The sequence below is a fragment of the Mesoplodon bidens genome, assembly GCF_964165515.1.
Source record: "Mesoplodon bidens genome assembly, chromosome: 3".
NCBI classification, from domain to species: Eukaryota; Metazoa; Chordata; class Mammalia; order Artiodactyla; family Ziphiidae; genus Mesoplodon; species Mesoplodon bidens.
Window position 1 is genome coordinate 52,805,719 of NC_138178.1, and position 21,608 is coordinate 52,827,326.

At 44.2% G+C, this 21,608-nt stretch overlaps 1 protein-coding gene across 1 annotated transcript in view; it reads left to right on the plus strand.

The window, feature by feature from the left end:
* LOC308613919 (uncharacterized protein) overlaps positions 1-20,741 on the plus strand; it is a 103,036-nt gene extending 82,295 nt beyond the window's left edge. The window contains exon 5 of the mRNA XM_081228044.1: positions 19,419-20,741. Within this exon, the coding sequence (XP_081084170.1) occupies positions 19,419-19,489 (71 nt within the window). The 3' untranslated portion in view covers positions 19,490-20,741. The remainder of the gene's footprint in view (positions 1-19,418) is intronic.
* The last annotated feature ends 867 nt before the right edge of the window (positions 20,742-21,608 follow it).

Below are 21,608 nucleotides of genomic sequence, written 5' to 3' on the forward strand. Positions count from 1 at the left end.
CTCAAGACTGAGAAACACATAATCTTAGTTGCTAAAAAGTTCCCAGAAGCAAAACCCTTCTAGACGTTGCAGGGGATAGATAGATTTACCATATGGCCTCCACCCTTCGGCAGCTCTGATTCTTGTGCTGGGGATGAACAAGTATCAAATCATTGCAGCGAACCTTTTGCCCAGTGCCTGGCATAGGAAGAGCTTAGTAGCCATTGACTAACATCACACTGAATAGAAAGTGGTAAGTGCCTTATAGAGTTATGTGTATGGTGTGTGGTTAATCTTCTGAAGAATTCACAGAGCAGTGACATTCGAAAGGGGTTTAAAAGGATGAATAGGAGCTCATGTGGTAGAGCCAGGAGGCAATGAAACACTTTGCAGCTGAATCAGACTTTCCAAAGCTCTTTCACATACCAACCCCACTCGATCTTCACGACGCCGTGAGGTAAACTTCATTGTTGCTAAACCCATTTTTCTTTTTTTTTTCTGCTTTATAACAAATTTAATCAGTTATACATATACATATGTTCCCATATACCCTCCCTTTTGCGTCTCCCTCCCAACCTCCCTATCCCACCCCTCCAGGCGGTCACAAAGCACCGAGCTGATCTCCCTGTGCTATGCAGCTGCTTCCCACTAGCTATCTACCTTACGTTTGGTAGTGTATATATGTCCATGCCGCTCTTTCGCTTTGTCACAGCTTACCCTTCCCCCTCCCCGTATCTTCAAGTCCATTCTCTAGTAGGTCTGTGTCTTTATTCCTGTCTTAGCCCTATGTTCTTCATGACATTTTTTTTTCTTAAATTCCATATATATGTGTCAGCATACAGTATTTGTCTTTCTCTTTCTGACTTACTTCACTCTGTTTGACAGACTCTAGGTCCATCCACCTCATTACAAATAGCTCAATTTCATTTCTTTTTATGGCTGAGTAATATTCCATTGTATATATGTGCCACATCTTCTTTATCCATTCATCCGATGATGGACACTTAGGTTGTTTCCATCTCCGGGCTATTGTAAATAGGGCTGCTATGAACATTTTGGTACATGACTCTTTTTGAATTATGGTTTTCTCAGGGTATATGCCCAGTAGTGGGATTGCTGGGTCATATGGTAGTTCTATTTGTAGTTTTTTAAGGAACCTCCATACCGTTCTCCATAGTGGCTGTACCAATTCACATTCCCACCAGCAGTGCAGGAGTGTTCCCTTTTCTCCACACCCTCTCCAGCATTTATTGTTTGTAGATTTTTTGATGATGGCCATTCTGACTGGTGTGAGATGATATCTCATTGTAGTTTTGATTTGCATTTCTCTGATGATTAAAGATGTTGAGCATCCTTTCATGTGTTTGTTGGCAGTCTGTATATCTTCTGTGGAGAAATGTCTATTTAGGTCTTCTGCCCATTTTTGGATTGGGTTGTTTGTTTTTTTGTTATTGAGCTGCATGAGCTGCTTATAAATTTTGGAGATTAATCCTTTGTCAGTTGCTTTATTTGCAAATATTTTCTCCCATTCTGAGGGTTGTCTTTTGGTCTTGTTCATGGTTTCCTTTGCTGTGCAAAAGCTTTTAAGTTTCATTAGGTCCCATGTGTTTATTTTTGTCTTTATTTCCATTTCTCTAGGAGGTGGGTCCAAAAGGATCTTGCTGTGATTTATGTCATAGAGTGTTCTGCCTATGTTTTCCTCTAAGAGTTTGATAGTGTCTGGCCTTACATTTAGGTCTTTAATCCATTTTGAGCTTATTTTTGTGTATGGTGTTAGGGAGTGATCTAATCTCATACTTTTACATGTCCCTGTCCAGTTTTCCCAGCACCACTTATTGAAGAGACTGTCCTTTCTCCACTGTACATTCCTGCCTCCTTTATCAAAGATAAGGTGACCATATGTGCGTGGGTTTATCTCTGAGCTTTCTATCCTGCTCCATTGATCTATCTTTCTGTTTTTGTGCCAGTACCATACTGTCTTGATTACTGTAGCTTTGTAGTATAGTCTGAAGTCAGGGAGCCTGATTCCTCCAGCTCCATTTTTCGTTCGCAAGATTGCTTTGGCTATTCGGGGTCTTTTGTGTTTCCATACAAATTGTGAAATTTTTTGTTCTAGTTCTGTGAAAAATGCCAGTGGTAGTTTGATAGGGATTGCATTGAATCTGTAGATTGCTTTGCGTAGTAGAGTCATTTTCACAGTGTTGATTCTTCCAATCCAAGAACATGGTATATCTCTCCATCTATTTGTATCATCTTTAATTTCTTTCATCAGTGTCTTATAATTTTCTGCATACAGGTCTTTTGTCTCCTTAGGTAGGTTTATTATTTCATCATTAGTATATAGGAATGCCAGAGATTTCTGTGCATTAATTTTGTATCCTGCTACTTTACCAAATTCATTGATTAGCTCTAGTAGTTTTCTGGTAGCATCTTTAGGATTCTCTATGTATAGTATCATGTCATCTGCAAACAGTGACAGCTTTACTTCTTCTTTTCTGATTTGGATTCCTTTTATTTCCTTTTCTTCTCTGATTGCTGTGGCTAAAACTTCCAAAACTATATTGAATAAGAGTGGTGAGAGTGGGCAACCTTGTCTTGTTCCTGATCTTAGTGGAAATGGTTTCAGTTTTTCACCATTGAGGACGATGCTGGCTGTGGGTTTGTCATATATGGCCTTTATTATGTTGAGGAAAGTTCCCTCTATGCCTACTTTCTGCAGGGTTTTTATCATAAATGGGTGTTGAATTTTGTCGAAAGCTTTCTCTGCATCTATTGAGATGATCATATGGTTTTTCTTCTTCAATTTGCTAATATGGTGTATCACATTGATTGATTTGCGTATATTGAAGAATCCTTGCATTCCTGGAATAAACCCCACTTGATCATGGTGTATGATCCTTTTAATGTGCTGTTGGATTCTGTTTGCTAGTATTTTGTTGAGGATTTTTGCATCTATGTTCATCAGTGATATTGGCCTGTAGTTTTCTTTCTTTGTGACATCCTTGTCTGGTTTTGGTATCAAGGTGATGGTGGCCTCGTAGAATGAGTTTGGGAGTGTTCCTCCCTCTGCTATATTTTGGAAGAGTTTCAGAAGGATAGGTGTTAGCTCTTCTCTAAATGCTTGATAGAATTCACCTGTGAAGCCATCTGGTCCTGGGCTTTTGTTTGTTGGAAGATTTTTTATCACAGTTTCAATTTCAGTGCTTGTGATTGTTCTGTTCATATTTTCTATTTCTTCCTGAGTCAGTCTTGGCAGGTTGTGCATTTCTAAGAATTTGTCCATTTCTTCCAGGTTGTCCATTTTATTGGCATAGAGTTGCTTGTAGTAATCTCTCATGATCTTTTGTATTTCTGCAGTGTCAGTTGTTACTTCTCCTTTTTCATTTCTAATTCTATTGATTTGAGTCTTCTCCCTTTTTTTCTTGATGAGTCTGGCTAATGGTTTGTCTATTTTGTTTATCTTCTCAAAGAACCAGCTTTTACTTTTATTGATCTTTGCTATCGTTTCCTTCATTTCTTTTTCATTTATTTCTGATCTGATCTTTATGATTTCTTTCCTTCTGCTAGCTTTGGGGGTTTTTTGTTCTTCTTTCTCTAATTGCTTTAGGTGCAGGGTCAGGTTGTTTGCTCGAGATGTTTCCTGTTTCTTAAGGTGGGATTGTATTGCTATAAACTTCCCCCTTAGAACTGCTTTTGCTGCGTCCCATAGGTTTTGGGTCGTTGTGTCTCCATTGTCATTTGTTTCTAGGTATTTTTTAATTTCCTCTTTGATTTCTTCAGTGATCACTTTGTTATTGAGTAGTGTATTGTTTAGCCTCCATGTGTTTGTATTTTTTACAGATCTTTTCCTGTAATTGATGTCTAGTCTCATAGCATTGTGGTCAGAAAAGATACTTGATACAATTTCAATTTTCTTAAATTTACCAAGGCTTGATTTGTGACCCAAGATATGATCTATCCTGGAGAATGTTCCATGAGCACTTGAGAAAAATGTGTATTCTGTTGTTTTTGGATGCAATGTCCTATAAATATCAATTAAGTCCATCTTGTTTAATGTATCATTTAAAGCTTGTGTTTCCTTATTTATTTTCATTTTGGATGATCTGTCCATTGGTGAAAGTGGGGTGTTAAAGTCCCCTACTATGATTGTGTTACTGTCGATTTCCCCTTTTATGGCTGTTAGTATTTGCCTTATGTATTGAGGTGCTCCTATGTTGGGTGCATAAATATTTACAATTGTTATATCTTCTTCTTGGATCGATCCCTTGATCATTATGTAGTGTCCTTCTTTGTCTCTTCTAATAGTCTTTATTTTAAAGTCTATTTTGTCTGATATAAGAATTGCTACTCCAGCTTTCTTTTGATTTCCATTTGCATGGAATATCTTTTTCCATCATCCCCTTACTTTCAATCTGTATGTGTCTCTAGGTCTGAAGTGGGTCTCTTGTAGACAGCATATATATGGGTCTTGTTTTTGTATCCATTCAGCCAATCTGTGTCTTTTGGTGGGAGCATTTAGTCCATTTACATTTAAGGTAATTATTGATATGTATGTTCCTATTCCCATTTCCTTAATTGCTTTGGGTTCGTTATTGTAGGTATATTCCTTCTGTTGTGTTTCTTGCCTAGAGAAGTTCCTTTAGCATTTGTTGTAAAGCTGGTTTGGTGGTGCTGAACTCTCAGCTTTTGCTTGTCTGTAAAGGTTTTAATTTCTCCATCAAATCTGAATGAGATCCTTGCTGGGTAGAGTAATCTTGGTTGCAGGTTTTTCTCCTTCATCACTTTAATTATGTCCTGCCACTCCCTTCTGGCGTGTAGAGTTTCTGCTGAGAGATCAGCTGTTATCCTGATGGGGATTCCCTTGTGTGTTATTTGTTGTTTTTCCCTTGCTGCTTTTAATATGGTTTCTTTGTGTTTAATTTTTGACAGTTTGATTAATATGTCTTGGCATATTTCTCCTTGGATTTATTCTGTATGGGACTCTCTGTGCCTCCTGGACTTGATTAACTATTTCCTTTCCCATATTAGGGAAATTTTCAACTATAATCTCTTCAAATATTTTCTCAGTCCCTTTCTTTTTCTCTTCTTCTGGAACCTCTATAATTCGAATGTTGGTGCATTTAATGTTGTCCCAGAGGTCTCTGAGACTGTCCTCTGTTCTTTTCATTCTTTTTTCTTTATTTTGCTCTGCATCAGTTATTTGCACTATTTTATCTTCCACCTCACTTATCCGTTCTTATGCCTCAGTTATTCTGCTGTTGATCCCATCTAGAGTATTTTTCATTTCATTTATTGTGTTTTTAATCGATGCTTGGTTCATCCTTAGTTCTTCTAGGTCCTTGTTAACTGTTTCTTGCATTTTGTCTATTCTATTTCCAAGATTTTGGATCTTGGAAATAGAATCTTGGATCATCTTTACTATCATTATTCTGAATTCTTTTTCAGATAGACTGCCTAGTACCTCTTCATTTGTTAGGTCTGGTGGGTTTTTATCTTGCTCCTTCTCCTGCTGTGTGTTTTTCTGTCTTCTCATTTTGCTTATGTTACTGTGTTTGGGGTCTCCTTTTTGCAGGCTGCAGTTCGTAGTTCCCGTTGTTTTTGGTGTCTGTCCCCAGTGGCTAAGGTTGGTTTAGTGGGTTGTGTAGGCTTCCTGGTGGAGGGGACTAGTGCCTGTGTTCTGGTGGATGAGGCTGGATCTTGTCTTTCTGGTGGGCAGGTCCACGTCTGGTGGTGTGTTTTGGGGTGTCTGCGGACTTTTTATGTTTTTAGGCAGCCTCTCTGCTAATGGGTGGGGTTGTGTTCCTGTCTTGCTAGTTGTTTGGCATAGGGTGTCTAGCACTGTAGCTTGCTGGTCGTTGAGTGAAGCTGGGTGTTGGTGTTGAGATGGAGATCTCTGGAAGATTTCCGCCGTTTGATATTATGTGGAGCTGGGAGGTCTCCTGTGGACCCGTGTCCTGAAGTTGGCTCTCCCACTTCAGAGGCACAGCACTGACTCCTGGCTCCTCAATTGGGGATGATTTGTTGTCTATTCATGTATTCCACAGATGCAGTGTACATCAAGTTGATTGTGCAGCTTTAATCCGCTGCTTCTGAGGCTGCTGGGAGAGATTTCCCTTTCTCTTCTTTGTTCTCACAGCTCCCGGGTCTCAGCTTTGGATTTGGCCCCGCCTCTGCGTGTAGGTCGCCGGAGGGCGTCTGTTCTTCGCTCAGACGGGACAGGGTTAAAGGAGCAGCCGCTTCGGGGACTCTGGCTCACTCAGGCCGGGGGGGGAGGGAGGGGCACGGGGTGCGGGGCAAGCCTGCAGCGGCAGAGGCCGGCGTGACGTTCCACCAGCCCGAGGCGCACCGTGCATTCTCCCAGGGAAGCCTTCCCTGGATCCCGGGACCCCGGCAATGACGGGCTGCACAGGCTCCCGGAAGGGCGGCGTGGACAGTGACCTGCGCTCGCACACAGGCCTCTTGGCGGCGGCAGCAGCAGCCCCAGCGTCCCACGCCCGTCACTGGGGTCCGCGCTTTTAGCCCGGCTCGCTCCCGTCTCTGGAGCTCCTTTAAGCAGCGCTCTTAAGCCCCTCTCCTCGCGCACCAGGAAACCAAGAGGGAAGAAAAAGTCTCTTGCCTCTTCGGCTGCTCCAGAGTTTTTCCGGACTCCCTCCCGGCTGGCTGTGGCTCATTAGCCCCCTTCAGGCTGAGTTCTTGCCGCCAGCCCCAGTCCTCTCCCTGCGCTCTGACCGAAGCCCGAGCCTCAGCTTCCAGCGCCGCCCGCCCCAGCAGGCGAGCAGACAAGCCTCTTGGGCTGGTGAGTGCCGGTCGGCACCGATCCTCTGTGCCGGAATCTCTCCGCTTTGCCCTACCCAGGTACGTGGGGAGTTTCTTGCCTTTTGGGAGGTCTGAGGTCTTCTGCCAGCGTTCAGTAGGTGTTCTGTAGGAGTTGTTCCACGTGTAGCTGTATTTCTGGTGTATCTGTGGGGAGGAAGGTGATCTCCGCGTCTTACTCTTCTGCCATCTTCCCCAGAAGTCGACCCCATTTTTCTATTGAGGAGGTTAAGGATCACTTGCAGCAATGCGCTTTCCCAAATCAAAAGATTTCAGGAATACATGAGTAGCTGTCCTAGCACTCTGATAACAAACAGCCATTCTTAAGAGGTGTTGAGGTCCCAGGAAAACAAGGCAGGTGTGGCCCTGCCGTCATGGAGCTCATAGGCTAGATTCACAGAACTTCAGGGCTGCAAATTCTCCCCATGTGGAGGTCTTTATTTTTTATTTATTTATTTATTTTTTTGCGGTACGCAGGCCTCTGACTGTTGTGGCCTCTCCCGTTGCGGAGCACCGGCTCCGGACGCGCAGGCTCAGTGGCCATGGCTCACGGGCCCAGCTGCTCTGCGGCATGTGGGATCTTCCCAGACCGGGGCATGAACCCGTGTCCCCTGCATCGGCAGGTGAACTTTCAACCACTGCGCCACCAGGGAAGCCCCATGCGGAGGTCTTTAGCTCAGCAATTAGAGAGCTGAAGAAATTGCTTTTTTCCACAGACTGAAGCTGGGCCCACATTTAGCCTGGGAGTAAATGGTGCAGCAACCAGAGTGTGAGGCCGACAGACACCCTCAAGGTGGCGGTAGGCAGGGGGTGGGGGCACCCCTGACTTACATCTGAACCTCCTGGGGAGCCATAAAAAATACTGGTGCCAGGTGTGCCCTGGACCTCTGAAGTCAGAAGCTGGGTTTTGGTGGGAGGGGATAGTCATGGGTACGTTTAAGTGTCCCACTTGATTCTAATGTGCAACCAGAGTTATAAATCAGTGTTCTGATAGAAAGATTGGGGCAGTACAGGGACACAGTTGTGAAGTTCTAATTCTGCTTCTTTACTTCTCTTTCCCCTGCCTTCCTCCTGTATCCCTGCAGCTCCTTCCTGCTGGTCCCATCCTGAGCACCCACATCTGCTGCATCCCAGCTACCTAACATGGGGGCTGAGATGTGCTCCTGGGTTCATTACCATGAAAGTCTTCACTCTCTCAGATCCTAAAGATGCATTTAAAAGGGGCCTTCTCAGGAAGGACTTAATAGTCATAATGGTGACAAATAAGGCACAGAGAGAGCCAAGGTGCAGTGGGCCTTCGGGTTTCTGTTCCATCTCACTACAGAGGCAGCTGTCTGCTGGGCTGAATTATAGGGCTGGGCCTGATGTACAAAGGTAGGTCAGCTCTCACTGGTGAGACTACCTTCTCTCTCCCCACCCCTGCCTCAGATATCTCAGGGGAGTTAGAAGACACTCATATCCTGCTGCTTGTCCATGGCCAGAATGGCTCCAGGTACACAGCCCAACAGAGGCCGGGGCCTGGAGCAGAGCAGGTGCCAACCCAGCTCATTCCCCCTACCCTCCCCACCTCTCACCTCCCCTCGGGCATTTTCTCAGTGACCCAGAGAAGGAAAAGAAGTCCTGCAGTCTGTGCCCAGACACGTGGTATTATGGGCCTTTGTGAAGCTGAGCCTGCCCTGCCCCAAGACCTTGATGCTTTCCTAAGGCGGGGGTGATTCCCCCAGCCTACAGCAACTGGAACATGTTCTGGAATTCATCGGGATTACCAGGGGCCATGAGAGGAGGTGGACAGGGACACTGACCAAAGGCCCCAAGGCGATACAGTCCAGCTTACCTGATGCCAGAGAGCGAGATGTTATGGTGACAGAAGCCAGCTTTAGGACTGTCATCCTATTGGTTGGTTATCACTACTGTTATCTGATTTACATATTTCCATAAGCATTTATTGCACTAGATCCCTCTGGCCTTAAGTCGATGGTGTAATGGGAAAACGACCCACAGATGAAACCGTGCCTGTGGATGCAGAGCGTTAGATGGTAGACTCCCTAGCCATCAGCTGGACGGAGGTGGGTGTCCCCACGGAAGTCTGCCTATTGGTCCTCCTTGGCCTGATTTCTTCAACTGCAGAATCAAAAGAGCACTGCTGACTCCAGGGCTGCTCCCGTAGGATGTTGTAAAAGTGAACAAGTTATTGATGGCAGGGAACTGGCAGTCTCTGAGTAGAAAGGGTAATAAATCAAACATTCCATTATGTCTGTTTCCAATTTCTCCTTTCAGTGAATGTTTGCTCATCGTCTACAGCATGTAGCAGCATACCCCTGCTCTAGTAATGCTAATCTTCTGTGTGTCATAGGTTAAGAGCATAAACTCGGGATCCATTCTGCTTAGATTTTAATCCCGGCTCTCTACTTCCCAGCTGTGTGACCCTGGGTAAGTTACTTCACTTCTCTGTGCTTCAGTTTCCTCATCTGTTAAGTGAGGATAATAATAGTACTTACCTCACAGGGTTGTTATAGAGAATAAATGTGTTAATATATATAAATGGCTTAAAATCGTGCCAAGCACATGATAAGGGCTCTTCACTACAAAGATGATTAACACAGCACTTTCACATAATGAGTTCACAGAAGCTTATTTATCTGTTTGGCACCTAAACTCTAACACAGTGTTTTTCTAACTTGTCTGATGTTTAAAAGACAAAAATACCCAAGGTACTTGTGAAAAATAGAGGTTCCAGGCCACTGCCCTGAAGATTCTGATTCAGCAGGTCCGGAAGGGATCCGAGAAGCAGTATATTTAACAAATGGCCCAGGTGATCCTAATGAAGAGTTTAGGGAATCAGCTGCTGTAATGGGGCTAAGAGGCAAAACCTGGCCTCTCTGGGCTTCCCTGTACTCCTGCCAGTTAATCTGAAACGCCAGGGAGAGGAAGGCTCTTTCACTTTGGAGCTTTGGGAAAGCTCACGTTGTCCCTGCCCCCATCCCATTTCAGCAAGAGAGGCTTCCTAGAAGAGGTGGAGGGATTTCCAGGACTGGAACAAAGGGAGAGACCTTGACTCACAGACAAGAAGACGGTGAGGTATTGCAAGACTGGGGATGCAGGAGAAGACGTGGCCATGGCAAGGTGGGCCAGGGGTGCCTAGAGGCACCCGAGTTTGGCACTTCTTTGAGAATTGCACATGTTTATAGAGTCCTGAGCTTCACGGCGTCTGGCCAGTCTCTCCAGGCATCTGTTCTTCCCTACACCCAGGATAAAATCCTGAGGTCCCTGTAAACTACAGGCCCATTTTCCCAGAAGTTCAGACCCTGTTCTTGAATCAGGTATTCATTGATTGAACCACATCTCCTGAGCATTCACCAGGCATTGGGAACACAAAATTGGGTGAGTCTATGACCAAGAGCTTCTCTCCCAGTGTGATTCAGACCTCTCTCCATGGAGAAGCTCGGAAGCTTGGTGTCCCGTGGGAAAGACATGTGAGAAGCTATTAGCAATGCTAAGTGACAAGTGTGTGCTAGTGGTCCACCACTGCTGCCATGGGAACTCTGAGGAGAGGCGAACTCTTCTGGGGAGGTGAGTGTTGCAGTCTTGGAAGGCTCCTCAGAGGAGTTGAGCCAGTTCTTGAAGGATGAGAAAGTGCAGTCAGACTGCCAGAATAAGAAGAGGTATTCTTTTTTATATAAATTTATTTATCCATCTATTTTTGGCTGTGTTGGGTCTTCGTTGCTGCATGCTGGCTTTCTCTAGTTGCAGCAAGCAGGGGCTACTCTTCGTTGCTGTGCACGGGCTTCTCATTGCAGTGGCTTCTCTTGTGGTGGAGCACGGGCTCTAGGCACGCGGGCTTCAGTAGCTGTGGCATGCGGGCTCTGTAGTTGTGGCTCACAGGCTCTAGAGCGCAGTCTCAGTAGTTGTGGCGCATGGGCTTATTTGCTCCGCGACATGTGGGATCTTCCCGGACCAGGGCACGAACCTGTGTCCCCTGCACTGGCAGGCAGATTCTTAACCACTGTGCCACCAGGGAAGTCCCAGAAGAGATATTCTAATTTTTAAAAAATTAGAGGAAAGGCAGCAAGGTGTAAAAGGGCACAGATGTGGCTGGAATGCAAAGGCTGAGCATGGGGATGGGAAAGTAGGTTGGCCTGGCTCCCAGAGATCCCTGGGTTCCATGCAGGGCATCCCTCCCTCCCCGTGGGGAGAGCAGCAGAGATGAGAAAGCCCCAGGATGATGTCCATCCCCACTTCCATGGAAAATCCAGCCCCTCACTCATCTAGGAACAGGAAGCAGCACTCACTGTAACTGAACCTTCTGCCGGGACTTGCTTTACCCACGATCAAATCCTGGCCCAGTCTCTGCCTGAGGCCAAATTAGGCCCTGGTGTTATGTGCTAGCCAAGTCTCCTCTTGTGAAGGGGGTGTGGCTTCGTGGTCATTTTGTAACTTCCCGAATGCGTCTTTGAAGCTTTGGAGCAAGCCGGGACCTATCTGTGCCCTCAGATCTCTATGAAGGAGAGGGTATAGTTAGAGCCGTTATCCCCCAGAGTGTGCTGGGCAGGCGGGGTGGTGGTGGGGGCTTTAGGATGGGCCCTCGCTCCTGCCCAGATGCCCCCTCCCACCTGTCGTGTTGCTATAAATTCTTACCATCTGAGTCACATTTACAATCCTGTAGAAGTGAGTAAGGCTGTGTCACCTTGGGTTGGTAAGTCACAGGTGTTTATTGGTGCTCCTTCCACACTTCTCTATCTTTGCACCTGTCACCTCTGTTTAGACAACTGCCACATTTGTCTGATGATCAGGCCTATTAGCTGTGCCCGGTATTTTCGATTGGCAGCAGGACATGTATGGCTGAGAGCAGTATATCTTTGTTGTTAAGGACAAAGACTCCAGAGTCCGTCTGAGTTTGGAACCAGTTCCACCTCCTATGTCACCTTAACTTTTCTTTGCCTCAATTCTTTTATCTGTAAAATGGGAATAGGAAAGTACCTCCCTCCTTGGGCTGTGGGGAAAAGAAAATGAGCTCATATACATAAATTTCTCCAACAGTGCCTGGCACACGGTAAGCACACAATAAAAATTAGCTGTAAGTATTATCTCCTTTCAGAAGTCCTGCTCTCGGGGCTTCCCTGGTGGCGCAGTGGTTGAGCGTCCGCCTGCCAATGCCGGACACATGGGTTCGAGCCCTGGTCTGGGAAGATCCCACATGCCACGGAGCAGCTGGCCCCGTGAGCCACAATTACTGAGCCTGCGCGTCTGGAGCCTGTGCTCCGCAACAAGAGAGGCCGCGATAGTGAGAGGCCCGCGCACCGCGATGAGGAGTGGCCCCCACTTGCCACAACTAGAGAAAGCCCTCGCACAGAAACAAAGACCCAACCCAACACAGCCATAAATTAAAAAAAAAAAAAAAAAAAAAAGAGCTGGTGACACGTACGTGCGCCGAGACAGCGCGAATTGGAGAAAAAAAAAAAAAAAACCTCAATAGGTTACCAGAGTAATTCAAGGTAAACTACAAATAAAGGATAATTGAGACAATTTAAAAAAAAAAAAAAAGAAGTCCTGCTCTCACTTCAAACTCGTATGTTGAAGTGGAGACCTGAGTTCTTAGTTCTGGCCTGGTCCCTCCATTAAAAAGCTCTAGAAGCTCTTATATAACAGGCAAAGAAATGAAGCCCAGGGTGATGAAGCCACTTGCTCAGGGTCACACAGAAAGCCAAAGGGAAAGCTGGTGCTTCAGACTCATGGCCACTTCCCACGAGCCTGCTCGCACCAGCCCGGTGACCCCACAGGAAGCTTCGGGCACTGCGGAGAGCCCTTGAAGAACAATTTAAACTTAGTACCACAATCACCTGGGCTACTTTCTGAAAATGCAGATTCCTGGGGTCCCCTATTGGATTCTGATCCAGTGAGTCAGGGTGGGGCCCCAGATTAGCATTTTAAAAAGCATACCTTCTTCCCTTCCCCCAACCAGGCAATTCTGATTCAGCTGGTTTGTACTTTGAAAAATGCCTCTCAAAAGCCAGTCTCCCTCACGTGCTGCCCCTGGAGATGAAATCCCAAGCAGGGCCCAGTAAGGCCCTCTGGCCAGCCCTAGGCTGCACTAGTGCAGTTACTAGGCACGCCTGTGGTCCCTCAGAGGTATTTCAGGAATTTGGTCACATTCTTTCACACTCTCATCCTGAAAAGGAACTGCCAGTCCTTCAGACAAAGATGCACCTGTACCCCTGCAAAATCAGTGGGGCATTCAACACCAAGATTATCATTCCACTGAGCCTTGTTTACTGCAGTCGGAAGGCTGGGAGCTAGGGGGATTGTGGGTAATCTGATTCATGGCACCTCCCTCCGCCATGGGTGACCTCATCCAAGGCTCACTACATGCAATACTGCCTCAGAAGCTTCCGTCCTAACTTTCCTACAACACTGACTGTGTGGCCCTTCTTACCAGAGGGAGGAAATCAAATACTCGAAGAAAGAACAGATACTCAGAGAGCAGTGTTTTGAGATAGTGGAAAGGACAGTTCTTTCTATCTGCCTATTAAGGGACTCTGGCTGTGGACAACTATCCGCTAGGAAAAGAGAAAGCATTCCCAAACAGAGTAAGTGCTCCATTCTGAGATATTTTTTAAAACGTTGACAGGAGTCATCCAGCTTATGGAAGATTTCATTTTGGAGGGTTTTAAGAGCTGTTTCTTCTCAGCTTTTGACTTTCTCTTGCTCAGAACTTGTACCCGGGCCTGTGTTCATTTATTTCCATTTCTGAGTTATCACTGGGACACAGAGATAACAAGGTCTGCTGATCAGAATACAGCTGTGAGGACTAAGAAAGACCATAATAACTGTCCTGCAGCAATCTGAGGTTGGCCTTTCTCAGCAGGGTGGCCTGCAGGGGCAAGTGTATAACCTTCAGGATCACCCAGAATGGGTTCCAGTCCCAGATCTGCTGGTCTCTGGCTGTGGGGCCTTGGACGGGTTACTTAATTCTGAGTCTCCATTTTCCTGTCTGTAAAATGTGGATACTTATATGGAACTTATAGGGCTTTTGTGCTGATCAAAGGACACAGTGAATGTCTAGCATGATGCCCATCACAAGACAGCCAATATATAGTTGTTATTCTTTTCTTCCCTATTTTCTTCTTGGTAACAGTGATTGAGATTGTGCCATTGTTCAACTAAAGAGAAAAGGAATCATTCTGAAGCTAGAAGAAAGGGAAATGAAATAAAGCATATTTAACCCATCCAGTGGAAGGCAATAAAGCAAAAAAAAAAAAAAAAAAAGAGAGAGAGAGAAGGAAAGACACAAATAACTAGAAAACAAAAAGTGGTAGAAGTTAGTTAAAATATATCAGTAAACAAAACACATATAAACAGATTAAACTCAGCTGCTAAAGAACAAATTTTCAGATTGGATTTACTTTTTTTTCCATTCACTCATTCAAGAAATAATTATCAGGAGCAAGCCCCTTCCAAACTATTCTCTTTATTCTGGAGAAGGTTGAAACCACAGAGCAGGGAAGTGTACACTTGGCAAAAAGAAAAAGTAAAAAACTGATTCCTAAGAGTAAAAAAAAAAAAAAAAAAGAAAGAAATAATTATCTACTATGTTCTAGGCACTGGTCAAAGCACTGGAATCTAGCTAAAAGCTATTCACAAAATATACATGTAAAGACAAAGAAAGAAGAAAGTTGAAAGCAAAAGATTAGGAAAAAATACACCAGGTAAGGATTAACTAAAAGAAAGTTGATTTAGCAATATTAGTTCAAAACAAAATAGACCTTAAGACAGAAACTTGGAAGTAAAGAAGGTCTTGATAAAGGGAACAGTTCACCCAAAAAATATAACTATCTTGAACCTATACTCATAACATGGCCTCAAAATACATAAAGCAAAAACTGACAACATTATGAGGAAATACTGACAATCCACATCATAGTAGTAGATTTTAATCACTTCTCTCAGAAAGTGTTCCAACAAACAAAAATTAGGAAGGATATAGAAGATTTGAACTACAGGTTAAATTTATGACCCTTGCATCTCATAAATAAAGAATAAATAGCTTTTCAAGTAAAACTTATAGGAATTAATCAGTACCATATGCCACAAAGGCACTAAAGAATTGATAATATACAATTAATTCTCTGTGCAGTGCAATAAAATTATGTCAGTAACCAAAACCTTTCCACACAGAACCCATGTGTTAAGAAAATTTCTAAGTAGATTTCTAAATAATTAATGGGTCAAAGAAAGAATAACCATGGAAATTTAAAAATATAACTGAATAACAACAAAGTATTACATAGCAAAGAGCAACATAAATTCAATTACCACCCCACGGGCATCTCCATAGCACAGCGATATTCCAAGAGCTTGGGGCTCAGACAGCATATGGAAGCCCTGAAAACTAGAGCAGGTGGAGTTACAGTAGTGCTAGAGAAGATTATTTCTCAAATACCTTTTTTTTAAAAATTGAAGTATAGTTGATTTACAATATTGTGTTAGTTTCAGGTCTATAGCACAGTGATTTGGTTATACGTACATATATATCTCTATTCTTTTTCAGATTCTTTTCCCTTATAGATTATTACAAAATATTGAGTAGAGTCCCCTGTGCTATATAGTAGATCTTGTCGGTTATCTATTTTATATATAACAGTGTGTACATGTTACTCTCACATACCTTTTATTCCTCCCTGCTTTCTCTTACACTGTTGCCTCTGTCTGGAACGCCTTCTGCCCCTGCATATCCTCCAACTGCCTACGCACCCTGACCCTCATCTGGTGAACTTTTCATACGTTAAGAACCAGTTCAATCGTCATTGACTCAGCTAACCCTTGGCTCCTACAGCGTCTCTTTTCAGGAGCACTTCTTGATCACAAGTGCTGTACGGTGTACATGTTTCTTCTTTTCAATAGCTATAAACTCTAAAGAGTAGGGACTACATCCTAGTCTTCTTCACTTACCTAGAGCCACACACAGTAGGCACTCGGTAAGTTTTTGTTGAAAGACCATTGGGATTTTCATCTCCACCCTATGTCTTGAATTACCTGGAGCATTTCAGACTGTGACCTGCCTACCGTGGCTGGAGGGAAGCCCTCCACTCTGGTTTCCAGAGCTGTACCACAGAAGCTCCCACCATTTCTGTGCCAGGGAGAGCCAGAGAGCCACATTCCTACCAGGTCATGGCCCCCACTGAAACCACAGTTAAAATGCAATGCCACCCTGAAAGAGGACGCTTTAAGTCAGAGCCCAGTATTTTTAGCAGATTTCATTTCACAATCTGCCCCCGGAAGTCTGCAAATTTGGACTTTGGGCCCAAACCCTGCCTAGAAATTGACATTCACCTGCTTTTACAGAAAAAAGTAAGATTTCACTCTAGGCAAGGAAAAACCTCAATAAAGACTGCACTTACCTTCCTGGGGAGCCATTTACCTGATGTGAACTGAATCCTAAAATGCAAATTCTTTCTTGGGGAATGAGTATGGCAGCTGCTGTTGCAACATTGCTCAGAACGATTTGAAAACAATTCTGTTATTATTACTATCACTATCATTATTTCAACCTAGCAATTAAGTTAGTATGGTTAAGTCAGCATTTTCAGCAAATTGTTATGGCATGAAGGAGTGTGTGTGTGTCTCTGTGTGTGTGTGTGTCTGTGTGTCTGTGTTTGGGATTACAGCTGTCATCATCATTTCTATTCTGTTTTAGGGGTTAAATATTTAACCACAAGTATGTGCTGCAGGCTGAAACCTGATGAGTGAGGGGAGCCAGGGAGAAAGGGGGGCTCCTAACCATACTTCTTATTAATATGAAAGTAATAAACATGACTGTTTAATAGAGTACGTGTAAGCTGGCCTATGAGGCCACAATAGATCACGTGTGTACACATCAGCATCTCAGCACCTCCCATGGATCCTGGCATTCTCCATGTCTGAGCACTGTGGCAGCCCATAGGAGGCTAAAGTGAACTTGACTTAAGCAAGTGGGAGCAGCACTTGTGGTGTGTATCCCCCAGAGGCCACTACTTGATTTATTAGCACATCTACAATTACCCAGCACTTCAGCAGACCTGTAAAGCAGGGGAGGGGGCGAATAGTGTTAGATCCCTTGCATGGAGTCAGGGCAGCATCATTGAAAAAGTTGGAGTGTTGGAGTCAGCCAGACCTGAATGTGAGTCCTAGCTGTGTGACCCTGCGGAGATTACTTAACCTCTCTGAATCTGTCTTCTCATCCACACAATAGTGGCTATAACCCTCTCTCTTAGGGTGGTCATGAAGATTAAAAGGGATAAAATTTATATCACATTTACTCTTTGTACATGCACTGTAGGCACTCATTGAAGAGCAGCTACTTGGTTGTTAGTTATTCTGTTCTCATTAGTTCATGTCATTTCAATGCTTATTTTCTAGCCCAGTGCCTACCTCAGGGCTCCCATGGTACTTGTTGACCAGGGCCATTCAGAACCTCGATGGCCAAAAGGACTGTACTGAAGACACCCAGGAAGATGTACCCCACCTCTGGGAATCTCTCCACTCTCTCCCCTGGCCCTGGGAAGTAATTTGAGATGTCCAGCTGGGCATTGCTCTTAGAGGACAGTGTGTTTACAAGCACTGCCAGGGCCATGGTGTGCAGGCTGGGATGGGACTGTCTGCTCAGGGACTGGGTTTGGGTCTCCCTTCCCTGGGGGCTCCCTGTTGATCGGTAGTGTTCCTTGGGAGGCACACACGTAACATGCCCCTACATGCACACACTCATACACACACTTGTACACACATACACAGATGTACATTCACACACACACACATACACTCATACACAGCGTTATGCCTCATCTTCTTTTCGGAGACTTCGGTTTGAGCTGAATATCTTGGGCCATCACTGCAATGGCAGTACCCCTGTTGAGAGCATGGACATAAAAGATACATAAATAATCTTATCAGTGGTTTAATCCCCCATCCTTAAGCTTACTTTTTAAAACTTGGAAATAATAAAAAGGTAGAAAATAGAGGGGAAATATCTATAGTCCCACTCTCCACAAACCTTTGCTAACACCTAGCAATATCTCTTGCAAGTCTTTATGCATATTTTATTTTACATCGTAATGATTATCCTATGTATTTAATATCTGTGTGTATGCACTGCTTCTTTCACTTAATTTTATAGAGTAAGCATCATTTTAATAGTTGCATAATATTCTATAAAGAAGGATACACCACGATTTATTTGTCCCAGTCATTGGAATCTTAGATTGCTGTCCAAATGTTTGCTATTATAAATGGAATTATGAAATCAAGTTTTCTTCTGCTTTGGGAGTTATTATCTCAGGAATTATTTTCTAGAAATATAAGGTTAAAGGTTATATGGCTCTTAATACATATCACCAACTGATTTCCAAAAGAGTTACATCAGTGTATAAACCCCCAAACTTTTGCTCTTGATCTTCACTGATATGATCCCCCAAGAAAAACCCCAGCATCCTTGGAGGATGCCTCATTTAGGCAGCAGGACATAGTTGCACCACTAAGTTCATCACTCATCAAAAGGTGTCTCCAACACCACTGAGTACCGGAGATGACGTTAGGGTTCAAAGAAACAAACTTCTTAAAGTATTAGAAAAACTATGAAACACACAAAATCCCTGTTTCCATAAGTATTATTGTTTAGGACTTGGCTAAAGTATGTATTTAAGTTTTGTAAAAAGAAGAACTACTATGTAATGAAAGTGCAGACCACACCCTTTTATGATAAAAGCTGTAAAAGTGCAGCAGCAATGTCCATCCTGGTCAAATAGGCAGAGCCCAGCCATGCCCTTAGAAGGAATTAGGGACAAGGGCAGGAAAAATGAGCAAAGAAAATGGCTTTCCACACACATAGGACCACATGCTAATGAAAATTCAGAGACCCTTGGAGGGTTGGGGGTAAGGTGAGGGCAGTATTTTATGCTGTTATCAGACACTGTTACCTGAGCGGGAGGGAGGGATCTAAGAAACTGAAGGGGCTGGAACAGACCTTAGGGTCTTAGACTCCACCATGGTGGGTGAGGGTATGGGGAGGAAGGAAAAGATGAGAACAGGCAACTCAGAGGGAAATTTTATACACTAATTTGCCAGTTTCACAAAGTCACCTTGAAAACAAGTTATCATCCAAGTAAAGCCAGAGCCGAGTCCTGTTTCCCTGGTGCTAAAATATCCAGGTGATACAACATTGTAAATCAAATACTCCAATAAAAATGTTTTAATATATGAATAAATTTTAAAAATAAAATATCCTGGTGTGTGGCAAGAGCATGAGCTTCAGATCAGCCAGACCTGTGGGCAGATCCTGGTTCTGCCACTTCCTAGCTGTACGAAGGCTCAGTTTTGTAACTTTGAGTGGGGATGGTAGTGCTACTGATTTCATTGCACCACTGGGAGGACGAGAAATGATGGATGTGCCCAGCCCGGTGCCTTGCACAGAGACGGGCTTCAATAGAGGCCAGTAGTAAGAGCTGGGGAAGGAGGGGGGGGAGGAGTGGGTAGTAGTGACAAGTAGTGACAGTGGGGGAGGGAAGAAGAAGGGGGACGTGATATGGTGTTGAATAGCAGTAGTGCTGCTGGTGGTAATTACACCCCCACCCCCAGTAATTCTTGATTCTCCTCCACAGAACTCAGAGGACATCCTGCCTCACCCAGTCTTTTTCAAAGGAGTCCCAGCAAAGGAGAGGTGCCTGACTAGGGAATCCTACATACCTACCAACTTCCAAAGGGCCAAAACTGGTAAGAACTGTTGAGAACCTATGATACAACTATAGTGAGTTAAATGGTGTCCCCCCAAAACTCATGTCCACCGTGAACCTCAGAATGTTACCTTATTTGGAAATAAAGTCTTTGCAATGTAATTGGTTAAAGATCAAGATGAGATCATACTGGATTACGATGGGCCCTAAATCCAACGACTGGTGTCCTTAGAAGAAGGAAAGAGGATACACAGAGGGAAGAAGACCATGTGAAGACAGATGCAGAGATTGGAGTGATGCTACCATAAGCCAAGGAACAACTGGAATCACCAGGAACTGAAAGAGCAAGGAAGGATCCCCTGTAGAAACTTCAGAGAGAGCACAGCCCTGCTGACAACTTGACTTGGGACTTCTGGCCTCTAGAACTGTGGGAGAATAAATTCCTGTTGTTTTAAGCCACCCCAGTTTGTAGTACTTTGTTGCAGCAGCCTGAGGAAACTAATCCACCAATCATCTCAGTTTACAGAGGAAGAAACCAAGTCCTGAAGAGAAACCAAGGTCATCACTGTTCACCCGCAGAAAGGTAGCAGCTAAACGGGCTAGAACCCAGCCCTCAACCCCCATCCAGGGCTCTCCCCTTAGGGAATGCCCCAAGTCTTTGGCATATGATCTCACACCTAGGTTTGGGCCAGAGGAAGGCCTCTTTTGACAGGGCCACGTATCCCTGTGTGTGTATGTCCTCCCCAGAGAGCACTCAGTGAGTGGAACCCACTTTTCCCGATAATGACTTACTCCTCAGTTCTGGGTGAGAGCTCTGACTGGTACATATCTTGAGACTGCCAAGTTTGCTTGTAGCTGTCATGAAAGAGGAAATGCCAGCAAGCCCCCTCCCCCTGCTGAGAAGTTAATCTCCAGAGACCTTGCTGACTGACACATGGTGGGTACTTCATAATAAATGAAAAATGAACTTAAATAATGTGATAAGTACCCGTTGCATCAGTGAGTGTTGCTGCATTAATATGCCCAGGTGTCCCTTTAACAGGGCACAGAGTTTTCTGTTCTCATGTGAATAATTGCTTCCATTGGTCGGGGAACGTCCTAGGAACCAGGTACTTTGCTAAGTTTCTCCATCAGGCCCCGCCGGAAGCAGGTTGAACACTCATGTCACTTAATTTGAGGAGAGTTGAAGAAAGGGGCTATTTATAAAAGTGTGGGCAGGGTGTGGGGGAGAATGCAGCACCCCAGGGTGGGTGGTGTGGAGCCATCGCCACCCTGGGCTAAAGGGATAAGACGCGGGAGAGGCAAGAGCTGTGAGGACAGGAGCTGTGACATGGGATCGAGGGCCACGCCTATGGGTGGCATCCAGCGGGGAAGGAGCCAGCTTCAGCCTCCTCATCCTGTACGGGATCCAGAGGGCCAAAGGGAAGCTTGCCTCTCCTCTCAGGTGTCAGCTGGCTTATAATTATATCCATTAATTTTCACAGTAACCCTGTGAGGTAAGTGCTATTGCTACCAGCCTGTTTCAGAGATGAGGAAACTCAAGTGAAAAAAAGAAACCATTTCTGATCATCGATGGGCCAGGATTTGAACCCAAATCTCTCTGACTCCACAGACTATAGAGTTCTGTTCTCGTGTATTAGGCCATAATTTGCCATGAAGTTAGCACCAGATAGATGCCGTAGATGTGAGTAACTTCAAGAACACAGATGATAGTCAAGTGTCATAAAACAATTAAGAAGGAACAAATTTTTAGTATTTATTAAATTTTGTTTTTAATAGAATGTACTTAATTATAAGCTTATATAATTTACTCTTTAATAATGGCAGTGTTTAACAACTGACTTGCAAAGTTCCTGAAGACTTAACAATCATCTCTAGCAAGCCAGTATGGGCTATCTCCAGCACCCCTGAACAGCTATATTTCTCTTCTGTGGCTTAAACAGTACTATCTCCCCAAATTAATTACTGTTTTGGGGAGAAGAGTATATTCATAATCTAGTAGCACTATTAGATCGTAGAACCCACATGCATGCAGCTCACAATGATGGAAATGTTGAGAAGAAATCCAAAGACAGGAATCCATATCCACTGGTGACCATAGACTACAGGACATGGAAC